The sequence below is a fragment of the Cibotium barometz genome, chromosome 26, assembly GCF_041138505.1.
Source record: "Cibotium barometz isolate CiBa-2024 chromosome 26, ASM4113850v1, whole genome shotgun sequence".
Classification (NCBI taxonomy): domain Eukaryota; kingdom Viridiplantae; phylum Streptophyta; class Polypodiopsida; order Cyatheales; family Cibotiaceae; genus Cibotium; species Cibotium barometz.
This window is the reverse complement of record NC_141071.1, coordinates 55535588-55561156: the sequence shown is the minus strand read 5'-3', so window position 1 is coordinate 55561156 and position 25569 is coordinate 55535588. Positions and strand designations below refer to the sequence as shown.

The 25569-nt window shown below is 49.1% G+C and overlaps 1 protein-coding gene across 2 annotated transcripts in view; it reads left to right on the top strand.

Annotated features, from left to right (window-relative positions):
* Nucleotides 1-25569, top strand: part of LOC147624120 (uncharacterized) — a 54907-nt gene that overhangs the window by 29297 nt on the left and 41 nt on the right. For both annotated transcript variants that reach the window (XM_086820783.1, XM_086820782.1), the window contains 2 exons: nt 1408-1544; nt 24416-25569. The exon at nt 24416-25569 is cut by the window's right edge and continues 41 nt beyond it. In XM_086820783.1, coding sequence (XP_086676909.1) covers nt 1408-1544; nt 24416-25031 — 753 coding nt within the window. In that variant the 3' untranslated portion in view covers nt 25032-25569. The remainder of the gene's footprint in view (nt 1-1407; nt 1545-24415) is intronic.

Sequence of the window (25569 nt, the reverse complement as noted above, 5' to 3'; positions counted from 1 at the left end):
CAAATGCAGGCATTTTGCCAAGGATTGCAAGAGGGCAAGCAAGAGAAAGAGAGATCTCAAACATAGGTTGCTTAGTTGAGGGTCAAGTGCAGGACCAAGCATACTCATCTGAGTTTTTCATATTAGCTTTTATATTTGTGTTTCAATTTTGTTACGCGGTGATCAATGATCTTGGTAGCTTGGTTGATTGTTAGTATTTTGGGAATCAACACATAAGGTTTTTTATGTACAGTGAGTGCGTTCATGACTAATTAGTATACTGTAACTTTTTATTTTAGATATTTTCAATTTAGACTTTATACTTAGTTAACACTATGTAACTTTTTATTTTAGTATTTTTTGGATTTTTTGATGGGTTTCGCTTGGTTTTTGGGTTTGCTCGAAAAATCTCGCTCGGTGTTTGGTAGAACTCATAGAAAAGTGAAAATGGAGAATCACTCTATCCATGACCCCACACTCACAGAAGAGTAGATTAGATTATTAAATTTATGATGTAGGCCAAATCAGTTGCATCATGATTCATTTGTTATTGAAAGCTTAAAGTAACTTCCAAATATTATTTGCAAGGTTAATCTTTTCCATAATAGAATAAAATTATGTGGCTTAAAACTGGCTATCTTTACGAGCTGTAGTGCCTTTGTTAGATAGCAAAATACCTGCTCTGATATCAATATTTTGGCGCAGCAGTAGTGTTACGGACTTTCTGTTGAAAAATTGACGTTGAAGCATTGTGGCTTGCCACGATTTTGCCTTATCTGGCACGAGCAAGTCATCCTAGAGCTCCCAACGCGTGAAATACATATACATTGTAAGAGGTTAGTAGGGTCAATAAGATTATGGTGTAGTGTGAACGTGGATATCTTATCAAGGGTTAGCGAGTCTTGGGCACAGTTAAAAGGAGAAGAAGTGAGTTATGTTTCAATGTTTCCATAGAAGCTCATACTTCTCTCTTGTTCCCACATTCTCTACTGTAAAGGAAGGGCTGCAGTTTGGCTGATTGTAGGAAATAACACATCACCAAAACAGGCAAGATGAAAATGTTTTGACTTTGGATGAGTGAAATAGTTGGGAAATGAAAATACGAAGGTTTCCACATCTGATATTTTTAAATAAAAACAATAGAACAACAGAGAATGTTGTTTCTGTAGAATCCAATGAACAAGATACCTTCAAACAGTGAAGAGTAGACAATGAGAGAAGACAAATCTTTTTTTTAATAGAACAGTCAAAAGCTTACTAGGTCTAGTCACAAATATTTCATGCCCACTAAATTGTTTGCTATTAATTTTTGAGGTTTTTTTTAGAGATCTGCTTTGCTTGTACATTTATAAGCACACACTTAGTTAATGCTAGGAAGTTGTGGTTTTCAAACATCTTTTTTAAGCTGATGAGTGCTGTGAAATGAAGATTCTGGCTGGAAAGACAGTTGAAGATATAAAGAAAGAAGCTGCAAGAGAGATGGCTATATTGGAACGGATGGCACGAATGCCACCACAATCCACTTCAAACGCTATTCGATCAAACAGATCTGGAGCTTATAACTTGTAAGAAATGGTCTTCTAATTCCTAGTGTTGAGGCTTGTTTTACTATATTATCTACTTGCAGACTAACAATGCTGAAAAATCACGATTGTTGGGGATGCAATGCAGGTAAAAGATCAAGAATAATTTTGAACTGAACCTGGAAAGGCTTGCATACAACATGCAGCTCTCCTCAACAGTCCAAGAAATCACTATGCCTAGGCCCTTGGAGACAAGGGCCAAAGCAGGACCATTGACCTTAACACGGAGCCTGAAGTGCTCTGAGCTTAGGAAAAGATGATTACCCTTGATTTAATCTGCTTGATCTGCGAAATGGAGATTATAGGTATAGCCTGTAGTTAATGGAAAGATCTTGCAAAGGTGCATAAGATGCACAGGTGCGCGGGCCAGAGCGGGGCAGGGCAGAACAGGGCGGGGCCTGTGCACAGCAGGCCCGGGCAGGCCAGGGCCTGTGCGCGAAACAGGCGTGAGGCCAAGGCAGGGCGCCACGGGCAGGGCAGAACACGGCGGCAGCGCGGGCAGGCCGCCAGTGCATGGTGTGCGAGAGAGGGTAGGGCTAGGGCTAGGGCTAGGGGCGGAGGCCTGTACTCGAAGTTTCCGCCAAGCCTCACTACCATTGTTGAGAGAGAGAGAGAGAGAGAGAGAGAGAGAGAGAGAGAGAGATTAATGTCTGCAAAAGGCCAAAATTGGCCTATGAGACAAACAAGTAGTACAATGTTGTTCCTCCAGTCATCAAGAGGAAAATGTGGAGTGAGAATAAAATGTACAAGTATGACAACACGACCATAGGGGACTCAATGGTGGTGTACAAACGAGAGGGTGTGGATGGAGTACTAGGGCTACTAATGCATCTCTATATGCTGAAGGGGTGATACAAGTATGATATGTTATCTACTCCTAACTCCATCCAGTCCCATAGTCTGGGTACAATATGTCATACATCCGATCTGAGGATGCCGTAAATGTTTGGAACATGCATCCTGGATCAGAGCGAAAATGTGCCTAGCTGCTCCTCGACCTCCTGCTGGTGTCGAGACCGGATGGCCGCGATCTCTCTGTGGTGTAGCCGTGGTGCTTGGTAGTCGGCTAGTCTGGGTCGTCGCCTAGCTTGAATCTCCTCCGCTCGCTGAGATGTCACTCCCAATGTATGTGGCTGGGCTACTGGTGCCAATCTCTGGAAGAAGTCAGTCAATTGGGACTGTCTTCCTCCGCTATGATGTGCGGGTGTCTGGACTCTGAAGTAAGATCTCCCTGTGTCTCTGTAGTGCTAGTAGTAGTCTGCCTAGCTATCTCTGGTCCGATCTCTCCCAGATCTGTCTAAGTGATGTGGTCCCTCTAAAAACCTCAGGATAGCATGCCCTTATCTCTTGCAAAGCACCACACTGGCAAACAAAATGCTCCTCTGTCTCTACCCCCGTCTGGCATAATCTGCAAATGCGCTCTGCTTGAGGGATGCGTGCTGCTCTCCTTGTCTCGATCTCTAGTTGGTGTGATGAGACCCTTAGTCACCCAATGGCTATCATGGTCGCTGGATGAAGCCGTCTGTGGAGGTGCTCAAGAAGTGGTCTCTGTATTAGAGCATCTTCGTCGGGAGTGGCTGACTGGGAGATAGCCAAGTCTCCTGTATGTGGCCCCGCCAAATGTCATGTCTCATGACTCTGTTCCTCTCTGTCTGAGAGAGGCGTCTGTGTGGTGCAGCTAGGTCATACTGTAAGGGTGGTAATCTGTCAATATCAATCCTGTGTGATGATATCCACTGGACCACCTGGGAGTACCATGACCAGGTATGTCCCTCCTCAGCAAGCTTTCTGGATGCCTCAAAAGCAACCCGAGATAACCGATTTAGTGGGAGCTCCTGCATCCTGTGTATAAAAGATATAGTCTGGAACATGGCCTCTACTAACATAGGTGGTACAGCAAACTCCGCTCGAAGGATATCATGTGGTACTGAAGGTTTGCTGCGGATCATCCGTGAGAGCATCAAAATCTGAGGGCGCTCTATCTGTGTCCATGAGGATGTAGCCAAACCTCGTGCCCATACTGTTGCTGCATACATCAATGCTGGAGTAACTAGTGTATCAAATAGCCACCCCTTAGTACGGGGCTCCTGGAAGTGTGCCTGGTGACACTGGCGTTCCAAAATTGCTAGTGCTGCGTACCCTCGTGTCACTCTGTCTCTGGCTGCCTGTGCCATAGAGAATCTCCCTGATGAGCTGGTAAATGTGACCCCAAGGTATACATATGAGCCCACCACCTCTGCCTGTCCTCGGGCTAGTGTAAGGATAGTCTGGCATCTGACTGCTGCTGATGTATGAAAGACCATAACCTTGGTTTTCCCAAGGTTCACTGTGAGTCCTCGCTTCGCACAGAAAGTATCCAGAGCCTATAGATGCCTTTGTAGCCCTGTCCGAGTACATCAAGTAGTTACGATAGATACACCAAAGGGTCATACATTTAAGATATGAAGCAATAGTGTCCAAAGCCACAACTTGGATGGCCTCCCGTAATGGTGTGACAGAGTATTTATGGCGAATCCCGCTTTTCAAGAGCGTGTGGTAGCAAGTTAGGATAAAGTCCTAAGTGGTGTACTTCATGGATATATTATGAGAGTAGTCATTGTAATAGCATTATGCCTCCTATGAGCCTAAAGTGCCTGGTCGGCCACACTTTAAGTGAGGGTGAACACTAATGGCCATGTATATAAGTGAATATCTCTCATAATACAATATACTCTCCCATTGTGCAATTGAGTCTTGATCTTGCTAATCCTCTTGCTAATTTCGAAAACATGGTTCACGCCAGCCATCTCTGCACTTATAATATCATGTGGTACGGAGGCCTTGGCTCTAATCATCCGGGAAATCATAGAAACCAAGGGCCTCTCCATGCATCTCCATCCATCAGTGCTACCGGCTCGGCTGTGGTGATCCACTGAGGGTCCCCATATCTCCACTCCATACAGCATGGCTGAAGTGACCAAAGTGTCAAAGAGCCAGAGCTTTGTTCGAGGTTCCTGAAACTGAACCTGCGAACACATCCTCTCTAGTCTCCCCAATGCTGCATAAGCTCTGGTCAATTTGGTCTCCGCTGCTCTCCTCAAGGAAAATAGTGGGCCACTAACCACACCAAGGTAAGTATATGCATCTGGATACTCCACTATCTCCTGACCATATGTAAAGGTGGGTACTGACCTCCTAACCCACTGTGCTGTGGTGTTTAACACCATCACCTTGGTTTTACCAAGGTTAACAGACAATCCACTGTCCTGTGCGAACGTGTGCAATGCATCCAAATGACGCTGCATCCCCTCTGGAGAATCTGAGATCAGCCAGCATACAATAACAACAGAATCCATGTCCCTGCTAGCTGTGCTCCTCTGTCACCCTCCCGCTCTACATAGTCCGAAACCTCATCCACATACATCCCAAATAAGGTGGGAGAAAGGGGCAGCCCTGTTTCACCCCAATAGTGGAGTGAACCATCTCAGATATACCCTGAGTAGTACGTACCTGCCCCACAACTGTCTTGTATAAAGCCATGATTCCCCAAATCAGCTCTGTGGGCACTCCCATCTCCTGTAGTCTGCGCATCATTCTGGCTCTCGGTACTGTGTCAAAAGCTTTGCGGAAATCCACAAAGCAACAATAAATCCTCCTGCCATATAATCTGCCCTCCTCAATAATAGCTCCGAGTGTCAAGATATGGTCAAGAGTGGAGAAACCTCTCCTGAACCTTGCCTGCCCTGATGCACGTATGCCCTCTGCCCATCTACTCAACTCCTGCTCAAGAATAGATGCATATAATCTAGCCAATGTGTGACCAATCATGATGGTACGATAATTCCCAGGAAGCATGGGATCCCCTGACTTGAAGATAGGCACAATCGTGGACATATTCCAAGTCTCAGGAAAACCCTCACACATGGCTCGGTTAAACATCATAGCAATAAGCTCTGCAAGCATATCTCTGGCATGAATAAAGTGCTCTGCTACCAAACCATCATGATCATATGCTCTCCCAGTCCTCATCCTGTCAATAGCTTTCCTTACCATCTCAGCAGTAAAGAAAGCACATGTCTCTGGGCATGGCTCCGATGGGTCTGGCAGGGGCGGCTGTCCTGGTGCTGTGTACAGGGATACTGCATACTCACCCCAAATCTCTGTGGAGGTAATGGCTGGTGATGGTGAATGCTCATGGAATAGTCTCCATGCCTCGCCTGAGTCCTGACTCATAAATAACTGATACAAATCCCTCTCTAACTGAGCAAGATAAGCCCTCTTCTTCCGTCGCACTAGGTGCCGGAAGGTTATCCGTGACTGTCCATGAGTGGTAACACCCATGAGCACCTCTCTCTGTAATCTGATCCTCATCTCTCTGCACTCCTCATCATACCAGCTGTTCTGGGGCATGTTCCCAGATCGTCTCCGTGTAGGTTGACTATGGGGATATGCCTCTGATGCTGTAGCATGAAGCGTCTCTATCAATATCTGAGTGAGCTCATCTAATGGCCGTCCCGGCTCCTCAGCACATAAGCGTCTCTATATCTCATCCGTGTACACGGTGTCAGTCTCCCTCGTAAAGGTATAACGAGTGTGTGTGGAGACCTGTCCCAATGGAGCGGTGCTGAACTGAAATGTGAGAGTGAAGGACAAGATAGCATGATCCACTGCTATTCCAACCGGCCTAGTGCCTACCATAAAATCCTGAAAAGAGGGAATGAGACTGGGCTGAGCCATAATATAGTCCACTGTACTAGCACCATGCCGATGTGGAAAGCTAGTGAAACCGCCCGATGTCGGGAATTTCTGAAGGCCATTCAGGATGGCCGATCCATGTGCAGTCCCCATGTCTATCAAATACCGCCCATACACTGTATGTTCCTCATCCTGTGAGAGTCTAGATAGGCCCATATCCCTAACATCAAGCTCCCTCAACATCTCCTTTGAGGTATCATAAAATAGTGTCTGGTTATGGGTGGTCCTGGCATTGAAGTCCTCCAGGAGAATGATGTCACCATCCCTGGAGAACTCCCAAATGTCATCATCCAAAATAGAAAAGGGAGACTGCCCGATAGGTGATGCATACACCGATGTACTAGGAGCAAAATAGCATATAGCAATGTAGAGATATCTGCCCGTCTCTGCCCTCAGTCTAACCCACATGTACCTAGCCTGCTCATCTCTGCGGACTATATGTATCAATGGCTGTAGCTTCTCTCTAAACAATACTGCCACTCCTCCTGAGCCCCTTCCTCTATGCTCTGAACGAGTCTCCTGTCTACAAGCTATCTCCCATCGGTATCCACTAACATGTGGCATGGACTGTCCAGGAGCCTGATGCATCTCACAGGAGAAGATGATGTCCCTCCCAGTGAAACTATCCTCAAAAGCCCCTACATCAAGGCGTAGAGATCCATTATAATTCCAAGTAGCAACTTTGAGTGTAGTCCCATAGGTCTCGCGTCGTCATGAAGAGCGCCTCTCCATAATCACCACTCTATACCATCTCTATAGAAGGCCACTTTCCCTTTCTCTCGGGCTGCCCTTATCTCAGGCGCAACTTCTTTCATGTGGGCAAGTTGCGAGAGTGTGAGGTCATCTCCAAGAAATATTCCCGTCTTCTTGAGTGTAGGACGTCTCTTCAAGAAGTCCTTCTTCGCTTCCATGGAGGGGAAACGAATGATAAGTGCTCTCTCCTTAGAAGATTCGGCACTACCTTCTCTCTTCTTTCCCACTCTCCATGCCTTTGTGTGCATGGCTTCAATGCCCATCATAGAGAAGAGCTCCTTGGTTTCCCCTTCCGCATCATCATGGTCTTTTAGACCGGACACTCGTACATGTAAGGCCCGGGTCTTCCTCCTTTTCTCCTCTTCAAGGGTCATGTTGATGATGGTGGGAGTGGGGATGGGTGGCGATTCTTTACCTTTCCCTTTCTTGGCGACCTTGATCCATTTCTCCGCCTCGTCCATCTTCTTTTGTGTCTTTGTGATCACCTCCACCCATGAAGATGTCTTCTCTTTATGTTGCTCCTCCTCCTCTCGAATGATCCTCATTTGTTCCTTGATGGTATTCAGCTCTTCAATAAAGGAGGGCTGAAATTTTTCATCCTCATGCTTTCCTTTTGAAGTGGCTTCCAACTCCTTTTTGAGGGCTGAGATTTCAGCCGCCGCTTGACTTTTAGCATGCAATTTGGCCTCCACTAGTTCCTCCTTTAAGGCTGAAATCTCAGCCTCTTGCTTGGATGTTCTCTCTTTGAGCTCTTGGATTTTGTCAAATCCCTTCTCGAGTTTGGAGAGAGAGAGAGAAAGAAAAGAAAGAAAGAAAGAAAGATTTTATTAACGTCTTCCAAAAGACCGAACTCAGCCTATGAGACAAATCGGTGTACCTGGGGGAGGGGATGGAGCTCTACTACTAGGAGAATGCAAAGCTATATGCATGGAGTATACAATCATGATATGCAACCTAGCTAGCTCCATCCTGTACCTTACTGGGGGTATAAAATGGTATACATCAATGAAGGGGGTGTCCACAGCTCCCTGAAGAACATGCCTGGGTGGTCTGCTCTGAAGCGAGCCAGTCTTCCGCACCCTCTCTGTGAAACTGAGCTCTGATCTCTGACATCTCTCTCTAGTATAGGCGTGGTGTCCGAAAGCTAGGTGTCCTCTGTCTCCTGCGGGCTCTGAGTGTCTCTGCTCTCTGGAGAGTAATTCCTTGCCGTGTAGGGGCTGGGAGTGGGATGGATCTCTGAAAAAAATGTAGTAATCCGTGTCTATCGTCCCCCCTCTGGAGCTGTCTGAGCCTGTAATGATGTCTCTCTGTGATGCTGTATGTCTAGAATAAATCTCCCCAGTATGCGTTGGTCTGCTGCCTCAAAGATCTGGCATAGGGAATGTGGCTCTCTGAATAAAATGGGATCTCTCTCTCTCATGGCTGTATATGCTCTGCATCTGCATACATAATGCTCCTCACTCTCCACCTCCTCTCTGCACAATCTGCATACTCTCTCCTCTAGGGGGATCCGTGCTGCTCTGCCAGTCTCGATCTCCAATCGATGTGATGAAACCCTAAGCTCACCAATAGCCACTCGAGAGCCGTGTGGTAAAAAGCCCTCCATGTATCTAGGGCTCTCTATAAATCCATCATGAGTGATACTCATGAAGTGATCTCTGTAGTATAGTATCTTCGGTGGAAGAGGCTGTGTAGGCGATATCCATGTCTCTCGTGTATAGAGCTGCCATAGGTCGTGTCTCAATACTTTTTTCCTCTCACTATGAGAGAGACGGATATATGGTGCATCCCTGTCATACTGGAATGGTGGTAGATGATCCATGTCTAGGCCATGCTGTGAGAACCAATGTGTGACCTGTGCATACCATGATCCTCTGTCTCCTGCCTCAGCCAGCTGTCTCGATGCCTCAAAAGCTCTGTATGACAATCTGTCTTGTGGCATCTCTCTGAATCTGTCTAGCAGGCATGTAGTCTGAAATATGGCCTCTACCATCATAGGAGGCGCAGCAAACTCTGCTCGGATAATGTCATGAGGTACTGACGGTTTGCTGCGTATCATGCGTGCCATGAGGGCCTGTGGTCTCTCTATCTGTGTCCACCAATGGGTAGCAAGGCCTGGCGCCCATACCGCTGCAAGAGCTTAGCTTATATGCTGAGCGAGCAGGTTTACGCTCATCAGGGCAGGCAGGCTTCAGGAGAGCTTTCTCTACCACTGACCATGTATTCACTTTGGGATGTATGATTGATCAGGCCAGAGCGAGGAAGAGAAAGCTCTATTGCTGCTTTGTGGATTTCCGCAAGGCATTTGACACAGTACCACGAGAGAGGCTCTTTCAGCGCCTGCAGTCTCTTGGCATACTAGTAGATATGACATTGGGCATCTATGCATTATATGAGCAAGTTTTTGGGCGAGTCAGATGTCCAGGAGGTATGTCCGAGACTATTGCTAGCACCATTGGTGTGAAGCAAGGATGCCCACTTTCCCCCACTCTATTTGGGTTATACATTGATGAGGTGGTTGACTTCATTACACGGGGAGGCGGAGATGGAGTTGATTTAGCAGGTACCTCAGTACATATTATGCTTTATGCGGATGATATTGTATTAGTGTCTGAGTCTCCAGGAGGTCTACAGCAGCATCTACATGCACTCCATGATTTCTGCACACAGAGGGGTCTTACTGTGAACCTTGGGAAAACCAAGGCTATGGTCTTTCATACATCGAGACAGGGCAGGAGTCAGTTGACATTCACTCTCGCAGGACGCCAGGTGGAGGTGGTGACATCATACGTGTACCTAGGGGTTACCTTCTCTGCAGCAGCAGACACACGCTTCACCATCGGTTCAGCAGCCAGAGCTAGATTGGCACGGGGATATGCAGCATTGGCTATGCTAGAGAGAGAGTGCCACCAGGTGCATTTTCAGGAGCCCCGGACGAAGGGGTGGCTATTTGACACATTAGTCACATCCAACACTGCACCATAGAGTTTGGCCAACACGTGGCCAACCATAACCGTCATGTAGTTGCTCGGATCGAGCATATCCCATGTTTTGTGAATCGGCACAATGGTGTGCATCGTCCACTCCGCAGGCAAACCCTCTGCTAGTGCCCTAATAAACAGGTGTGCAAGAAAAGGAGCCAAAGAATCTACTGCATATATGAGATGCTCACCCTGCAGGCCCATATGGTTGGCAGCCCGTCCATGCTGTAGGCGGCGGATAGCTTCCTTTACCATCGAGTGGGTCAAGAAGCTAGCTGTGGTAGGTCGAGGCTCGTGTGGCTGAGGTATAGGTGGCTGTTGTGGGGCGTGGTATAGGCCCTCTGCATATGTGTGCCATGCCTATGGGTCTGCAATGGGGGGGCTCTTTGAAGTGCCGCCATGAGATAGGGCTATCTCTACTCATGAAGAAATGAAAGATCTCTAGCTCCTGTATCTCTGCGAAGGCCCGCCTTTTGCAGCGAGTAAGTCTCCTCATCTCTCTCCTCGACTCCTGCTCTGTGATGGCTCCCAAGGCTCTCTGTATGCGGAGCTGTGAGTATAGGGCTCTGCACTCGTCATCATACCATCTGTTCTGGGGCATAGTCCCAGATCTCGCAGGCTCTCCTGAGTGGACACGGTGTGGGAAGCTCTGTAATGCAGCCGTGTGTAGGAGTGATGCCAGCTGGGCTGTAATGGTATCCATAGGTGCCAGGGGATCCATGAGTAGGAGCCCATCCTCTACTCTGCCAGTGTATATGTCTGCCATGTCATGTGTGAAGTAGATGGTAGTGTGTGGCGTCGGTATATGGGGGGCTAGTGATACTGGTGATCCGGCTAGTGAAAATGCCAAGTATGTATGATCTGCTCCAATATGACGACGTGGAATGGAGAATGAGGTGACAAGCTGTGATGCCTCCAAAGACCCCATAATGTAGTCTACCACCGTGCCTCCGGTCCGTGTATGACCCCCATGTGGGAAGCATGTCAGCCCTCCTGATCCCGGCCACTGTAGCATCCCGTTATATATAACGAGATGATGCCTGGCTCCCAACTCTAGTAAGTGGTCCCCATAATGTCCTCTGTTTGGTCCAGTGTCCTCTGATGCCCGACTAGCCCCTATCTCCTCAGGATCTACAGGGTGGAGGATCTCCACGTCATCATAGTCATACACCTCACATTGTCTGCTCTGTTTGTGGGCATTGAAGTCGCCGGTAAGAAATACTTCCCCTAGTGTAGAATAATGCATAATCTCCTCTAACAGACAAGTGTATGGCGAGCCTTCCTCCTGTGGCATGTCCTCTGTAATGACATAGGAGGATCTGGATGGAGGAAAGTAACATAGGGCTATGTATATAACCCTGTCCTGTGAGAGCTGTAAGCTGATCCACATGTATCTGGCCTCTGGATCCTGTGCTACCACTCTGAGTCTCCCCTGTAGCTCTTGTCTGAATAGAACTGCTACTCCCCCCGACCCTCTCGAGGTACCCTGGCGTGTGGTCCTCCTGTATGCTGATGCCAGCTGGGCTGTAATGGTATCCATAGGTGCCAGGGGATCCATGAGTAGGAGCCCATCCTCTACTCTGCTAGTGTATATGTCTGCCATGTCATGTGTGAAGTAGATGGTAGTGTGTGGCGTTGGTATATGGGGGGCTGGTGATACTAGTGATCCGGCTAGTGAAAATGCCAAGTATGTATGATCTACCCCAATATGACGAGGTGGAATGGAGAATGAGGTGACAAGCTGTGATGCCTTCAAAGACCCCATGATGTAGTCTACCACCGTGCCTCCGGTCCGTGTATGACCCCCATGCGGGAAGCATGTCAGCCCTCCTGATCCCGGCCACTGTAGCATCCCGTTATAAATAACGAGACGATGCCTGGCTCCCAACTCTAGTAAGTGGTCCCCATAATGTCCTCTGTCTGGTCCAGTGTCCTCTGATGCCCGACTATCCCCTATCTCCTGAGGATCCACAGGGTGGAGGATCTCCACGTCATCATAGTCATACACCTCACACTGTCTGCTCTGTGAGTGGGCCTTGAAGTCGGCGGTAAGAAGTACTTCCCCTAGTGTAGAATAATGCATAATCTCCTCTAACAGACAAGTGTATGGCGAGGCTCCTGTCGCCTCCTCCTGTGGCATGTCCTCTGTAATGACATAGGAGGATCTGGATGGAGGAAAGTAACATAGGGCTATGTATATAACCCTGTCCTGTGAGAGCTGTAAGCTGATCCACATGTATCTGGCCTCTGGATCCTGTGCTACCACTCTCAGTCTGCCCTGTAGCTCTTGTCTGAATAGAACTGCTACTCCCCCCGACCCTCTCGAGGTACCCTGGCGTGTGGTCCTCCTATATGCTGACTCCCACTGGAATCCCTCTACTGGAGGTAGCCCTGTCTCTGGGCTCTGATGTGTCTCTGTCAGAAGTATGATGTCTCTCCCCACCATAACATGCTCCAGTCGTCCAGGCTGCACCCATAGTGAACCATAACAATTCCATACTGCCATGTGTATGTTTGTTACTGGCCTGGTCTGTGTCCCATAGGCCCCCAAACGGCTAATCCATGGGCCGGCCATCAATGATGACCCGACCATCTCGATAGAAGGCCTTCTTGCCTTCTCTCCTCTCCTCGTGTGTAAGACTCGTGGCATGCAAGCTCTCCTATGCTCAAGCTGCAACCTCGTGAGATCATCATCCAAGAAAATAGGAGCTCCCTCTAAGCCTCATAGTATGACCCTGTTCCTCATGAAGGTGACGCTCTCCGTCTCTCCTGCAAACTGTAGGATGAGGGCTCGCTTGTGTGTTGAGTCTTTCCCGGCTCTCCATGCTTTGGTGAAGGGGAGAGGATCCTCTTCCTTGTAGCCGAGCTTCATGGATAGAAGCTGTCCATCTTTCTCGGGAGTGGAGTCGGGTGTCTCGGCTATACCTGTGACTCAAATGTTGAGGCGGCGGGCACGCCTCATCTTCTCCTACTCAATGGTGGTGTGAATGATTTGGTGTTCGTCCCTTTGAGTCTCCTCCCTCGCTTCTTTACGGATGTTCTGCTTCACCACCTCGACCCATCCTGACTGCTTGGCTTAGAGTTTTCCCTCCATGTCCTTTGTGATCTCCTTGGTGATCTCTCTTTGATGGCCGTGAGAGTGTTGTCATTGATCTCAGTATTCTTGATGGCTACCAGTTCCACTTGTTTTCAATGCACTCACCTCCTCCTTGAGTGCCGTGTTCTCTTGTTCAAGGTCCGTGACCCGTGCTTCGAGGGCCATGATGTGCCGGTGTAGTTTGTTCTCCACCTCATTGAGGTTGGAATCGGATGTCTTCTTGTTCTCCTTGATTAGTGCCTTCATTGCCGTCTCGAGGGCCTCTAGTTTCTCTTGGAGACTCAGGGCCATTCCTCCAGATTACTCTGCAGTCCTTCCCAACAGTCAGGGAGGAGAGAGAGAGAGAAGAGTTATGTTGTTGCCTTGGGGGCCTGAGCACAGACCCTAGCGGAGAGGGAGGCGGGCTAGCATAGCGAGCGGCGGCGAACAGTGAAGCGAATCAGCGAGGCGCAATCACAGGCCCATATGGTTGGCGGCCCGTCCATGCCGTAGGCGGCGGATAGCTTCCTTTACCATCGAGTGGGTCAAGAAGCTAGCTGTGGTAGGTCGAGGCTCCTGTGGTTGAGGTATAGGTGGCTGCTGTGGGGCGTGGTATAGGCCCTCTGCATATGTATGCCATGCTTGTGGGTCTGCAAATGGGTGTCGGTGTCCGGGGCTCTCTGAAGTGCCGCCATGAGATAGGGCTATCTCTACTCATGAAGAAATGGAAGATCTCTAGCTCTTGTATCTCTGTGAAGGCCCGCCTTTTGCGGCGAGTAAGTCTCCTCACCTCTCTCCTCGACTCGTGCTCTGTGATGGCTCCCAAGGCTCTCTGTATGCAGAGCCGTGAGTATAGGGCTTTGCACTTGTCATCATACCATCTTTTCTGGGGCATAGTCCCAGATCTCGCAGGCTCTCCTGAGTGGACACGATGTGGGAAGCTCTGTAATGCAGCTGTGTGTAGGAGTGATGCCAGTTGGGCTGTAATGGTATCCATAGGTACCAGGGGATCCATGAGTAGGAGCCCATCCTCTACTCTGCCAGTGTATATGTCTGCCATGTCATGTGTGAAGTAGATGGTAGTGTGTGGCGTTGGTATGTGGGGGGCTGGTGATACTGGTGATCCGGCTAGTGAAAATGCCAAGTATGTATGATCTGCCCCAATAGGATGAGGTGGAATGGAGAATGAGGTGACAAGCTGTGATGCCTCCAAAGACCCCATAATGTAGTCTACCACCGTGCCTCTGGTTCGTGTATGACCCCCATGTGGGAAGCATGTCAGCCCTCCTGATCCCGGCCACTGTAGCATCCCGTTATAAATAACGAGACGATGCCTGGCTCCCAACTCTAGTAAGTGGTCCCCATAATGTCCTTTTTTCCGATAGGCTCATTGTGCGTCCACCACATGTAGGGAACTCTACTTGAATGATCGCATGTGGGACCGATGGTTTGCTCCGAATCATATGATAGAACATCATGACTTGGGGCCTCTCCACATGCTCTAATAGATCTGGTCCCCAAAAAGGTGCTCCATACATCAAGGCTGATGTGACAAGGGTGTCGAAGAGCCAACCCTTTGTTTGTTTGAAAAAGTGCGTCCACCACCATTGGGGCTGCAACGAACTCTGCCTGAATGATTGTATGTGGGACTGATAGTTTGTTGTGAATCACGAGAGAGAACATCATGACGTGGAGCCTCTCCACATGCTGTTTATCCTGCTCTAATAGATGTGGTCCCCACAAAGGTGTTCCATACATCAAGGTTGGTGTGACGAAGGTGTTGAAGGGCTAGCCCTTCATCTTGGGCTCCTGGAAATGGGCCTAAAAGCACGATTGCGCTCAAGTAGGGCCAAAGTTGCATATCCCTGTGTCACTCTAGTGTGTGCTGTTGTGGTCGTGGTAAATCGAGGGCCACTCAAAATAGCTCCGAGGTACACATGATTGGACAATCTCCATTCGGGCTCCCCTATTCATGAAGCTCAATCTGGATGTGTAGGGGCGAGAGGGGTTGAGATCTCGATGTGTATAGAAAACCTGTAGAGCATCCAGGTGTCTTTGAAGCCCCTCGGCTGGATCTGATATGAGCACAATGTCATTTGCATAGAGGAGAAGGGGAATGAGTATGCCTGCAAGTGGAGGGCGTGGCCCACCTAATCTGTCAATGAAGCTCTAGATCTCATCAATGTAAAGGCCAAAGAGAGTGTGTGATAAAAGGCAGCCCTGTTTCACCCCCAATAGTATTAAAGATCTCTTGTGACATCCCTCCTGGGGCTCGGGGATGTGATAGAAAGAGTGTGCATATGAGTACCGAGTGTTTGGGCAAGTGATGGGCATGGCGGTGGTGCTCACGGAGGTCTCTCCAAGTGTCCTTGCAGTTAGGCCCTAGGAAGAGTCGATATAATTCATCCTCTTTTTGAGCGTAGAACTCTTTTTATTTGCATTTGGCAATGTGTTGGGAAATCCGTTGCGCTAATCGCCTCAAGATTTTCCCAACGCGTTCCTCATGCTTGAGATGGGAGCGGGTGGCCCGACATTCGTTTTATACCAACCATTGTGGTGCATGGTGCTGTAAGGTGACGTGGGAGTGGAGTGGGGTGTGCATATGAAGGAGATGGTGGCAGATTTGTGAAGGATGGTGGTGAGCTGGGATGTGAGGGTGGCAAGGGGGCAAGAGGGTCCACATCCTAGAGGTGGCGATAAATGTGGTCTGAGTAAACACCATCAAGCTCGTGATCAAAATGGATCTGGGTGTAGCGAGAGGTGAGCGGTGTTTGTGGGGGAGTGGGTAGTGTGCAGTCCCTACTTGTGAGGGTCTTGCTCATCGCTCTTGGGTCACAGACCACAATGTGTTGTTGCAGTTCCATACGGCTAGCCTCAGTTGTGTGGTCTCGTAGACTCTGTGCCCCTATTTGGGGCGACGCTCAGTGATGATGATGCGGCCATCTCTATAGACAGCCCACTGCACAGATAACACACCATCAAGAGACCATGGTGTGTTGATGGTGTGTTATCTGTGTGGGAGAGAGAAAGAAAGAAAGTCGTAGTCTTCAAAAGGGCAAAATGACATATGAGACAAAAATGTTACATCATGTCCATGGAATACATCATCATGGTACTGAAAGTAAAACTAAAAGAAAATATCCGTAAAAAAACAAACAAAGAGCCTCACGATCACACATGGACATGGCCAATCTCCAGGCTAATCCCTGATTTGGGTGGCATATAAATATTAGGTTAGGGTACTAGCAAGGCTCAGGAGCATGCAGAAGAATCCCGAACTGGGCAGGAAAGCAGTCGCCATATGGACAAGACCCTTAGATGAAGTCGGATGATTTATTGGATGGGTTGTTGTCCTTGCTGTTGGCCGACAGCAGGTCAGCGAGTTGATGGCCATAAGGCTAGGCTAGGACTGAGTCTATTCATCTGACCCCCTGTGGGACAGGTTAAGAGTTAGGTAGGTCTTAGACTGCCTCTTTTGGGAGGCCGAAGGCCACAGATTCTGTAGTCCTGTGGACAGCTTTTTGTACAATACAATATACTGAAAATACAGCTCTCTCTCTCTCTCTCTCTCTCTCTCTCTCTCTCTCTCTCTCTCTCTCTGTGCATCTGTCCGCGCCCTTTCCCCACCCATCTTTCGCCAGGCCTCTCTGTCACTGTTCGCCTGCATCACTGCATCTGTCCGCGCCCTTTCCCCACCCACCCTTGCTCAGGCCCCCAAGGCAGCAACATAATGGGGACTTGAATTTCATCCATTTCTTCTCTCTCTCTCCCACATATTTACCTGCTCCTTTCAAACATTCCCTCCCTCTACAATGGGAGGGTTTGTAGATGACAAAATCAGCCAGCTTGATCATATCCTTAGGGATCTTATTAAGGACCAGAAGAAGACACTGGACAGCACCATCACCGCCATCAAGGAGGACTTATTGACACGCATGGGGAAGCTGGAGGCCGAAGCCGAAATATGGAAGGAAGAGAAGCTTACCATGCAAGAGGAGTGGGAGAAGGAAAAGCTCGCCATGCAGGAGGAAATCAACCTTTTGAAGGGCGAAGTGGCATCCTTACGCGATCGTCCACGGGAGGAAGGAGAGACTCTTGAGGTGGACAAAGAGACAATCAAAGAAGAGATCACCAAAACCCTCACCCACACACTCGAGGGGAAAATGGAGGCGGCCCGCGAAGGATGGGTAGAAGTGATGAAGAAGAACATCAAAAAGGAGGTGCAAGAAAATGTACAAGTGATGAAGAAGAACATCAAGAAGGAGGTACAAGAAGATGTACACATGATGCAGTCTACTCTTGATGAAGAGAAGATGCGACGGATCCAGCGCCTCAACATCCGAGTCACAGGGATACCAGAGAGCACTACCTCCACGCCCGAGATTGACGGGCGGAACCTATGTACCAAGGTAGGACTAAAGGAGGATGAGCCGCTCCCATTCACTAGAGTATGGAGGACAACCCCAAAGGACTCCACCAAAGGCAAGGCCTTAGTGCTACAGTTCCCGGACGAGGAGAGTAGGATGAGCTTTATGAGAAGACGGGCTATCTTGAGGAGCTTGCCAGGGGACCCCATCTACTTCGATGATGACCTCACATGGATGCAACTGGAGCACAGAAGATTATGCATGCCGAAGATCAAGGCGGCACGCAAAGAAGGGAAGAAGGCACATTATAGGGATGGTCACATCTACATTGATGGGAAGAGGGTCGAATAGCGCCATCTGGCCTATGAGACACGGAGGAAACAACATGAAGACAAAGAGATACACATAGCAATCTGGAACTGTAATGGAGTCCTATGGACACATCCAGGGAGACTTGAGGAGGTGATGGAGGGCCGGGATATCATCTTGATGACAGAGACACATGAGAGCCCGGAGAGGGGCTTACCACGGGTTGAGGGTTATCAGTGGGAGTCAGCTCACCGACAGGGGATGAGACAGGCCACCTCCCGAGGTTCAGGAGGTATTGCAGTGCTTTTCAGGCATGGGTTACATGAGCATGTTCGAGTCGTAGCACGAGACTCGGAGGCGAGATACATGTGGATTAGCTTACGCCTCTCGGAGACCAGATGGATTTATATCGCCCTTTGCTACTTTCCTCCGAAGGGGTCGTCGCGGTTTGCCACCACCGAGGAGCCGGGTGGAGGAGAGGCTAGTGAGTCTCCATACTCTCTCTTATTTGAGGAGATCTTACACTATTCGACACTGGGAGAAGTCTTCTTGATGGGGGACTTCAATGCACGGACTCAGAGCAGACAGTGCGAGATCTATGACTTTGAGGATCCCCTGAGACTAGAATTGCTAGCTACAGAGGATACAGGGACCACTCGGATCTCCGCTGATGGAGGAGTTGACAACACTGGATATGGGCAACATTTGCTGGAGCTTGGGGCCCGACACCATCTCGTTATTTATAACGGGATGACTCATTGGCGAGATTCAGGTGGGTTGACCTGCTTTCCAGTGGGAGGCGGTAGTAGTACAGTGGATTATGTGATGGGATCCCGGGAGGCAGCAGATATGGTGTCTCACTTCACCGTATCACCATGCCCCATTGGGGCGGATCATACATACCTATCCCTCACTTTCAGGAGCTTATTGGAGACCCACCCACCCATCATACAGCCACCATGCACTATTTTTCACTTCACTCAGGATCTAGCCGAGGTGTACGACTATCATGTTCATGATCAGCTATTTGCCTTAGATCCATCGGCACCCATGGCCATGCTCACCTCCCAGCTCTCACATGTACTGCACTCCGCAGCCACGAGGAGTTTCCCATACCACATACAGACAGGACGGCCACCTACATCTGGGAGCATGCCCCAGAACCGATGGTATGATGATGAGTGCAGAAACCTTTACTGCAGTCTCCGACTGCAGAGGGCTCGCGGGGAGATCACCGAGAGGCAGGCAGGCAGGTAGGAGGATGCATACTCTCACCCGCCATAAGCGGCGAGCTTATGAGGAGGCTCAGTACTGGGACACACATCACATGCTCATGAGCAGAGATGCTGCTGCTGCTTGGAGGAGACTCAGAGAGCCCCGTCCTCCCACACCTATTGCCGATCCTCAGACCTGGCAGACATATGCAGAGAGACTTTATGATGTGCCTGCACAGCCCCCTATACCACAGCCCACAGAGCCATGCTCCACAGTCTCCACCTTCTTCACCCCACCTATGGTTAGGAGGGCCATATGCCGACTCCAACATGGACGGGCGACAGATCATACAGGATTACAGGGAGAGCATCTCATCTATGCTACTGATACATTGGCACCATTTCTTGCTCATCTCTTCAACAGAGCTCTGTCAGAGGGGTTTCCGGCTGAGTGGACGATGCACACTATTGTGCCGATCCATAAAGCGGGAGATGTACTGGACCCCGGGAACTACAGGACCATCATGATTGGCCATATATTGGCCAAACTATAAGGGGCAGTTTTGGAGGCAGAGCTGAGCACTCATGCAGAGGTTGGGGAATTGAGAGCAGCAGGCCAGGCAGGCTTCCGTCGAGCCTTCTCGACCATCGACCACATTTTTACATTGAGGTGCATGATTGATTAGGCCAAGGCACGGAGGCAACGGCTCTATTGTTGCTTTGTGGATTTCCGCAAGGCATTTGATATTGTGCCCAGAGAGCGCCTCTTTCGGCGACTACAGACACTAGGCATACCTTCAGACATGATGTGGGGCATATACAGGCTATATGAGCAGGTCTTTGGGAGAGTCCGATGCCGAGGAGGCTTGTCCGACACAGTTGCTAGCACCATTGGTGTGAAGCAGGGGTGCCCGCTCTCCCCCACGCTCTTTGGGCTCTATATTGATGAGGTGGTCGATTACATCACACAGGGAGGAGGCTCTGGGGTTGAGCTATCAGGTATTACTGTCCATGTTATGCTTTATGCTGATGACATCGTCTTGGTATCCGACACGCAGGTTGGGCTTCAAAGACACCTTGTGGCTCTTGATGACTTCTGCGCACAGCAAGGGCTCACAGTGAACCTTGGGAAAACCAAGGTTATGATCTTCCACACTTCACCCGCAGTCAGGAGCCACACTACTCTCACATTAGCAGGAGGGCGGGTCGAGGTGGTGAGCTCTTATGTTTACCTTGGCATCACATTTACTAGCTCAGCTGGACGCTTCTCCATGGCTCAGGCAGTCCGAGACAGAGTGACCCGGGGGTATGCAGCTCTTGCTGGCCTTGAGCGTCAGTGTCATCAGGCACATTTTCAGGAACCCCGCACGAAGGGGTGGCTCTTTGATACATTAGTGACACCAGCCTTGATGTATGCAGCATCGGTTTGGGCAGCAGAGCTTGCAGCCTCCACATGGGTACAGCTGGAGAGACCACAGTTCTTGATGCTCTCGAGGATGATACGCAGCAAACCATCCGTCCCGCACGACATTGTTCGAGCTGAGTTTGCTGCACCACCTATGGCAGTGGAGGCATTGTTCCAGACGATCTCCTTTATATACAGGATGAGGGAGATGCCCATGGAGAGATTATCCCGCCGAGCTTTTGAGGCATCCAGACAGTTGGCCGAGGCTGGACACACTGGATCTTGGTATGCACAGATGCTACAGTGGTTCTCACACCATGGTATAGACATTGAGCGGTTGCCACCTTTTCAGTATGATCAGTCTGCTCCACGGGGTTACCTCTCTCTCAATGAGAGCAACAGAGTGATGAGACAGGACATATGGCAGCGCTACATACAGGAGACATGGACAGCACCAGAGAGCCCACTACCACCGAAGATGCTGTATTACAGAGACCACTTTATGAGCATCTCAGGGGATGGGTTTATACATCGACTGCGGTACATGGGTGTATACATGCCACACAGCTCGTGTTGCTATTGGACAGCAACGAGTCTCATCACATCAGCTAGAGATAGAGGCTGGGAGAGCGGCACGGGTTCCTAGAGCTGAGCGGATATGCAGATTGTGCCGCGAGGAGGTGGAGACTGAGGATCACTTTGTATGTAGATGTAGAGCCCACCAGGGGGTCAGAGATAGATATGCAGGATTGTTTGAGGAGCACTCTTCACTACATCAGTTGATGGAGGCCTCGGACCAGCGACAGCTTGGCAGACTACTACTAGAGCTTCATAGTTCTCGAGAGAGACTCCTCCAGACACCCGCTCCCACTAGGGGTGGGAGACAGTCCCAACTCACAGATTTCTTCCAGAGAGCTATGCCAGCTGATGTACCACGTGGAGTGACCGCAACACATGCACACTTTTTCTTTTGTTTCTTTTCTTTCGATGACCGGAAGAACATAGTTGTATTATTTTTTGTCTCATAGGCCGACTTTGGCCTCTCGTAGACGTTAATATATCTTTCTTTCTTTCTTTTCTTTCTCTCTCTTCTCTCTGTCTTTATTAGTGACTTGCATGCCAAGAGGCCGCCTAGGTCCACCGAGTCAGATGGCTGAGTGGAAGTAGCCTGGTGCTGCTGTAGGTTGTCCTGAATTTGGATTTGTAGACCAGATGTCTGCCATGGGGGTGGGGGGCACTTGGCGTGCTGTAGTACTGCTGCTCGCTCCCGTGTGACTCCTCTGGTCTGTCTCAACGGGATGGCTCTGGCGGGTGCATCAGTGGTGTTCCTGTCCCCTCCATCTCTTGAAGCTGGTGATAGTCACTTGTTGGGAAAGGGGTGGTGCCTGAGGCGTGGGGTCTCTGGAGAGGATCCTCCTGTGTCCGCCCATTTCAAGTAGAAACATACCAAGGCATCTCTGGTTGGATGTCCATAATCTTGGAGAGTGGACCAAAGCCCTCTTGGAAGATGCAGTGGAATCTCCCCCGAACTGCATAGTATATTGGGCACGGGCAAATATATTGCTCCTCTATCTCCACCTCTGTGGCATAATTTGTGAATCCTGTTCTCTCTCTTTACTCCTGTGGCTTTCCCAGTCTCTTATGTGTAGGAGATGGGATGAGATTCTGATGTGGCCTATGGCAATCCTCATGGCATGTGACACGTGGACGTTCATATTAGGTGGCTCGCTTGATGAAGCCATCTTGGGACGAGATGGTCTCGGTAGAAGGCCATCTTCAAGCCAAGCTCAGCTGCAGGTGTCACCCGAGTGTCCTGAATATACTTTCTAAGAGAGAGAGAGAGAAAGAAAGAAAGCTGTATTAACGTCTACTAGAGGCCGAACTCGACCTATGAGACAAATCAATGTACAACTGTCAATGTCTTCTGGATGTCCAGAAAAAAAAAAGGACAAAATGAACGAGAGAGAGAGAGAGAGAGAGAGAGAGAGAGAGAGAGAGAGAGAGAGAGAGAGAGAGAGAGAGAGATATTAAGTGTCTACTAAAGACCCAATGGGCCTATGAGACCAAAGTGATACAATAATGTCCATGGCATATCTCATCTGGAATGGAAAATAAAACAGAAAGAAAACATAGACATAGCTATCTCACTGGGGTGATACAAAAGTGTCATCATGGAATACTAAGAACATAAAAACATGGGAGCAACATCAGCTCCGAGCAGATTGTATACCACTCTCCAAAATGTCAAGCATGGGGCTGATGAGTATGGTTGAGAGGTCTTCCTCAGCTATGTCACGTGGCAAGGTAGCTCGATGGCGGTGGAGCATGTCTTGGATCTGGAGCTGATGAGGTGATCGTGGCCGACGGGGGGGTCGAGGGCGTCAGGCACGCTGGAGTGCAGGGGATCGGTCCGAGGTAACTCCTCTCGGGCGAGGTAGGTCTAGAGCAGCTCCTGGAGGGTCGACAAGATCCACTATGTTGGTGTCCTCCACCTCTTGGGTCCGGAAGAAACTGGTGATGGTTGGCTGGCGAGGGAGGGGGCAGGGTCGCTGGGGCCGAGGCTCTGCGGAGCTCAAATAGGAAGAGGCCCAGGCAACGCTGGTCCTGGAAGTCAATGATCCTGGAGAGTGGACCGAATCCCTCACGAAATAGACAGTGAAACCTTCCGCGGATCTCATAGTATATTGGGCAGCGGCATATGTAATGCTCCTCCGTCTCAACCTCTGTGTGGCACAGCCTGCAGATCCTATTCTCTCTGGGTCTCCGTATGAGTTTCCTGGCTCTGAAGATACGCTCAGCTCTACCTGTCTCCACTCTGAGACGGTGGGATGAAACCCGTATTTGGTCAATCGCAATCCGCATGGCATGGGACATGTGAACACTCAAGTAGCCCGGCTGCTGGATGAATCCATCCTCAGTGAGTGTGAGGAAGTGATCTCTGTAGAAGTGCATCTTCGTGGGGAGCTCCGGAGTTGTGATCGATGTGCAATGTGTGTAGAGGCTGAGAAGATCTGACCGGATAACCCGGTTGGTATCGTCGTGAGACAGCCGGAGAAAAGGGGAGTCCAAACTGTATTAGAGGGGGGGGTAGGCGGTCCATGTAGAGCCCATATATTGAGAACCAAGTTGAAACTAGTGCATACCATACTCAAGAGTGCCCCTAAGTGCTAGCTGTCTGGAGGACTCTAGGGGAAGCCTCGGGTACCTATGGGGATCCATGTGACTGATGCGATGGAGGTATGTGACTGTCTGGAAGAGTGCCTCCACTACCATCGGGGCTGCAGCAAACTCTGCCTGGATAATCTGGTGTGGGACTGATGGTTTGATGCGGATCATACGGGAGAACATCATGACCTGGGGCCTCTCAACTCGCTGCCAATCCTCATCGGATAAATCTGGCCCCCAGAAAGCTGCTCCATACATCAAGGCTTGTGTGACGAGGGTGTCAAAAAGCCAGCCCTTCATCCTGGGCTCTAGGGAATGTGCCTGGAAGCACTGCCGCTCAAGTGAAGCTCAAGGCTGCATATCCCCGCTTCACTTTGGCAACATTGCTATGCCGCAAGCCTCCATGTTTTTGTTTGTCATTGTCTTTGTGATTAGATATCCTTCCTTTCCTCTCCCTTGTAAATAATCTTTAAAAACTTGCTCTTAAGCAAGATATGTTAGCAGTTTTGTAGTACCATCTCTTTTAAATAGTTTTCAGTCTTGCTCTCAAGCAAAATATGCTTCTTCCCACGAGAACAAGCGTCTGAGATTCATAGGAGCCATGTCACAGGCCTTGTGACAGTCAGCTGGGCAGATTCAACGCTTTACTGCTTGTATATAGCTCTAGCTTTTGAAAACTTGTATGCTATTGACATGCTCATCTGTACAGTCGGTTTTTTTAAAATCATAAATAGAGATGCGGTGGAATTGTGCGTGGTTTGGTGCACATATTGTATGGGCTTCTCGATTTTTTATTGGTGGTTGGTTTTTGTAGCAAATTTACATAACTTCACGTATTCTTCAATGCAGTGCAACATCTGTTCCAACAGGAGAGCGTGCAGCCTTTGACCCTATGAAGCGGCAGCCAGTTGGCCCTTCTCATGGATTTTATGCACATGCTTCCTCTTTGAGGCCACTGCACATAGATCAACGACCTCACTTACATAATCAGTTCCATTTACGAGTAAACATTCCAACATATCTTGATGAGTTCAGACACGGATTTCCAAGCAAAGGGCTGTCTTACTTATCAACTCGGTGGTGGGGCAATACCCTGTCTGATGAAAAAGAGGATAAGCATGTTGATAAGGTTAGGGAGGACATCAATATTGAACTATCTGGTGGTCAGCTTGATGGTGGGCCAAATGAACATGCAACTGAACAACAGGGTGGAAACTGCAGCAATGACAGTGGTAGGGAGGCGAAGGGTGATCAGAACAGCAGAGAGGACTTGATGCCAGCTAGTATGCTCACCAGAACCAGGAAAAATGCAGTGGTGAGTGGGAGGAAAGCATTGGGAATAGCGGTGACAAGAGGGTATGGAGCATACCGCCTAGGGGACAAAGATGAAGCACTGCTTAGGGCTATCTTTGCAGATTCCTTTCCCAGCCTTTGGGCAGCTTCCTTGGTGAATCGACATGGATAAAGTGACATCTGTTTTCCTTATCCTTAGTGGAATGTGAAGGGTTTATATTTTGGCACGCCGCGCTCCAGATACCAGGTTCTTGGTGACCTATTGTATTCAAGAAATCTTCACCTACGCAGTCTCACCGTATTGCAGGGAATAACTAGAGCTTATAGGAAGTTCAAAGGGAGGATGATAGGAGGAGGAAAAGAGTAAATAAAAATATGAACAGGACTTCAAAGAAAAAAAAAAATGAAGAGGATTTCAAAGAAAAAGAATACAGGGAAAAATGTAGCCTTCGTAGTTTGCTAGAGGCTGTATTTCTCAGGAGATGAACTGGTTGGGGCTAAACTTGAGAGGGGGGCGGGGACTAGAGTTTTGATGCTAAGTGAAAACCAATCTTTCTTCTCACCAAAAGAGAACAATTACTTACCTTTACAGATGTTTTGTTTGTTCTGTGTGGCATGCTTGGAGTGTCAGGGGAAGACGGAAATTTTCCTCTTTTTTCCTCTCTCTCTTTTCGGAGGGGGGGAGGGTGTTGGAAGGGTATGGGTGTATA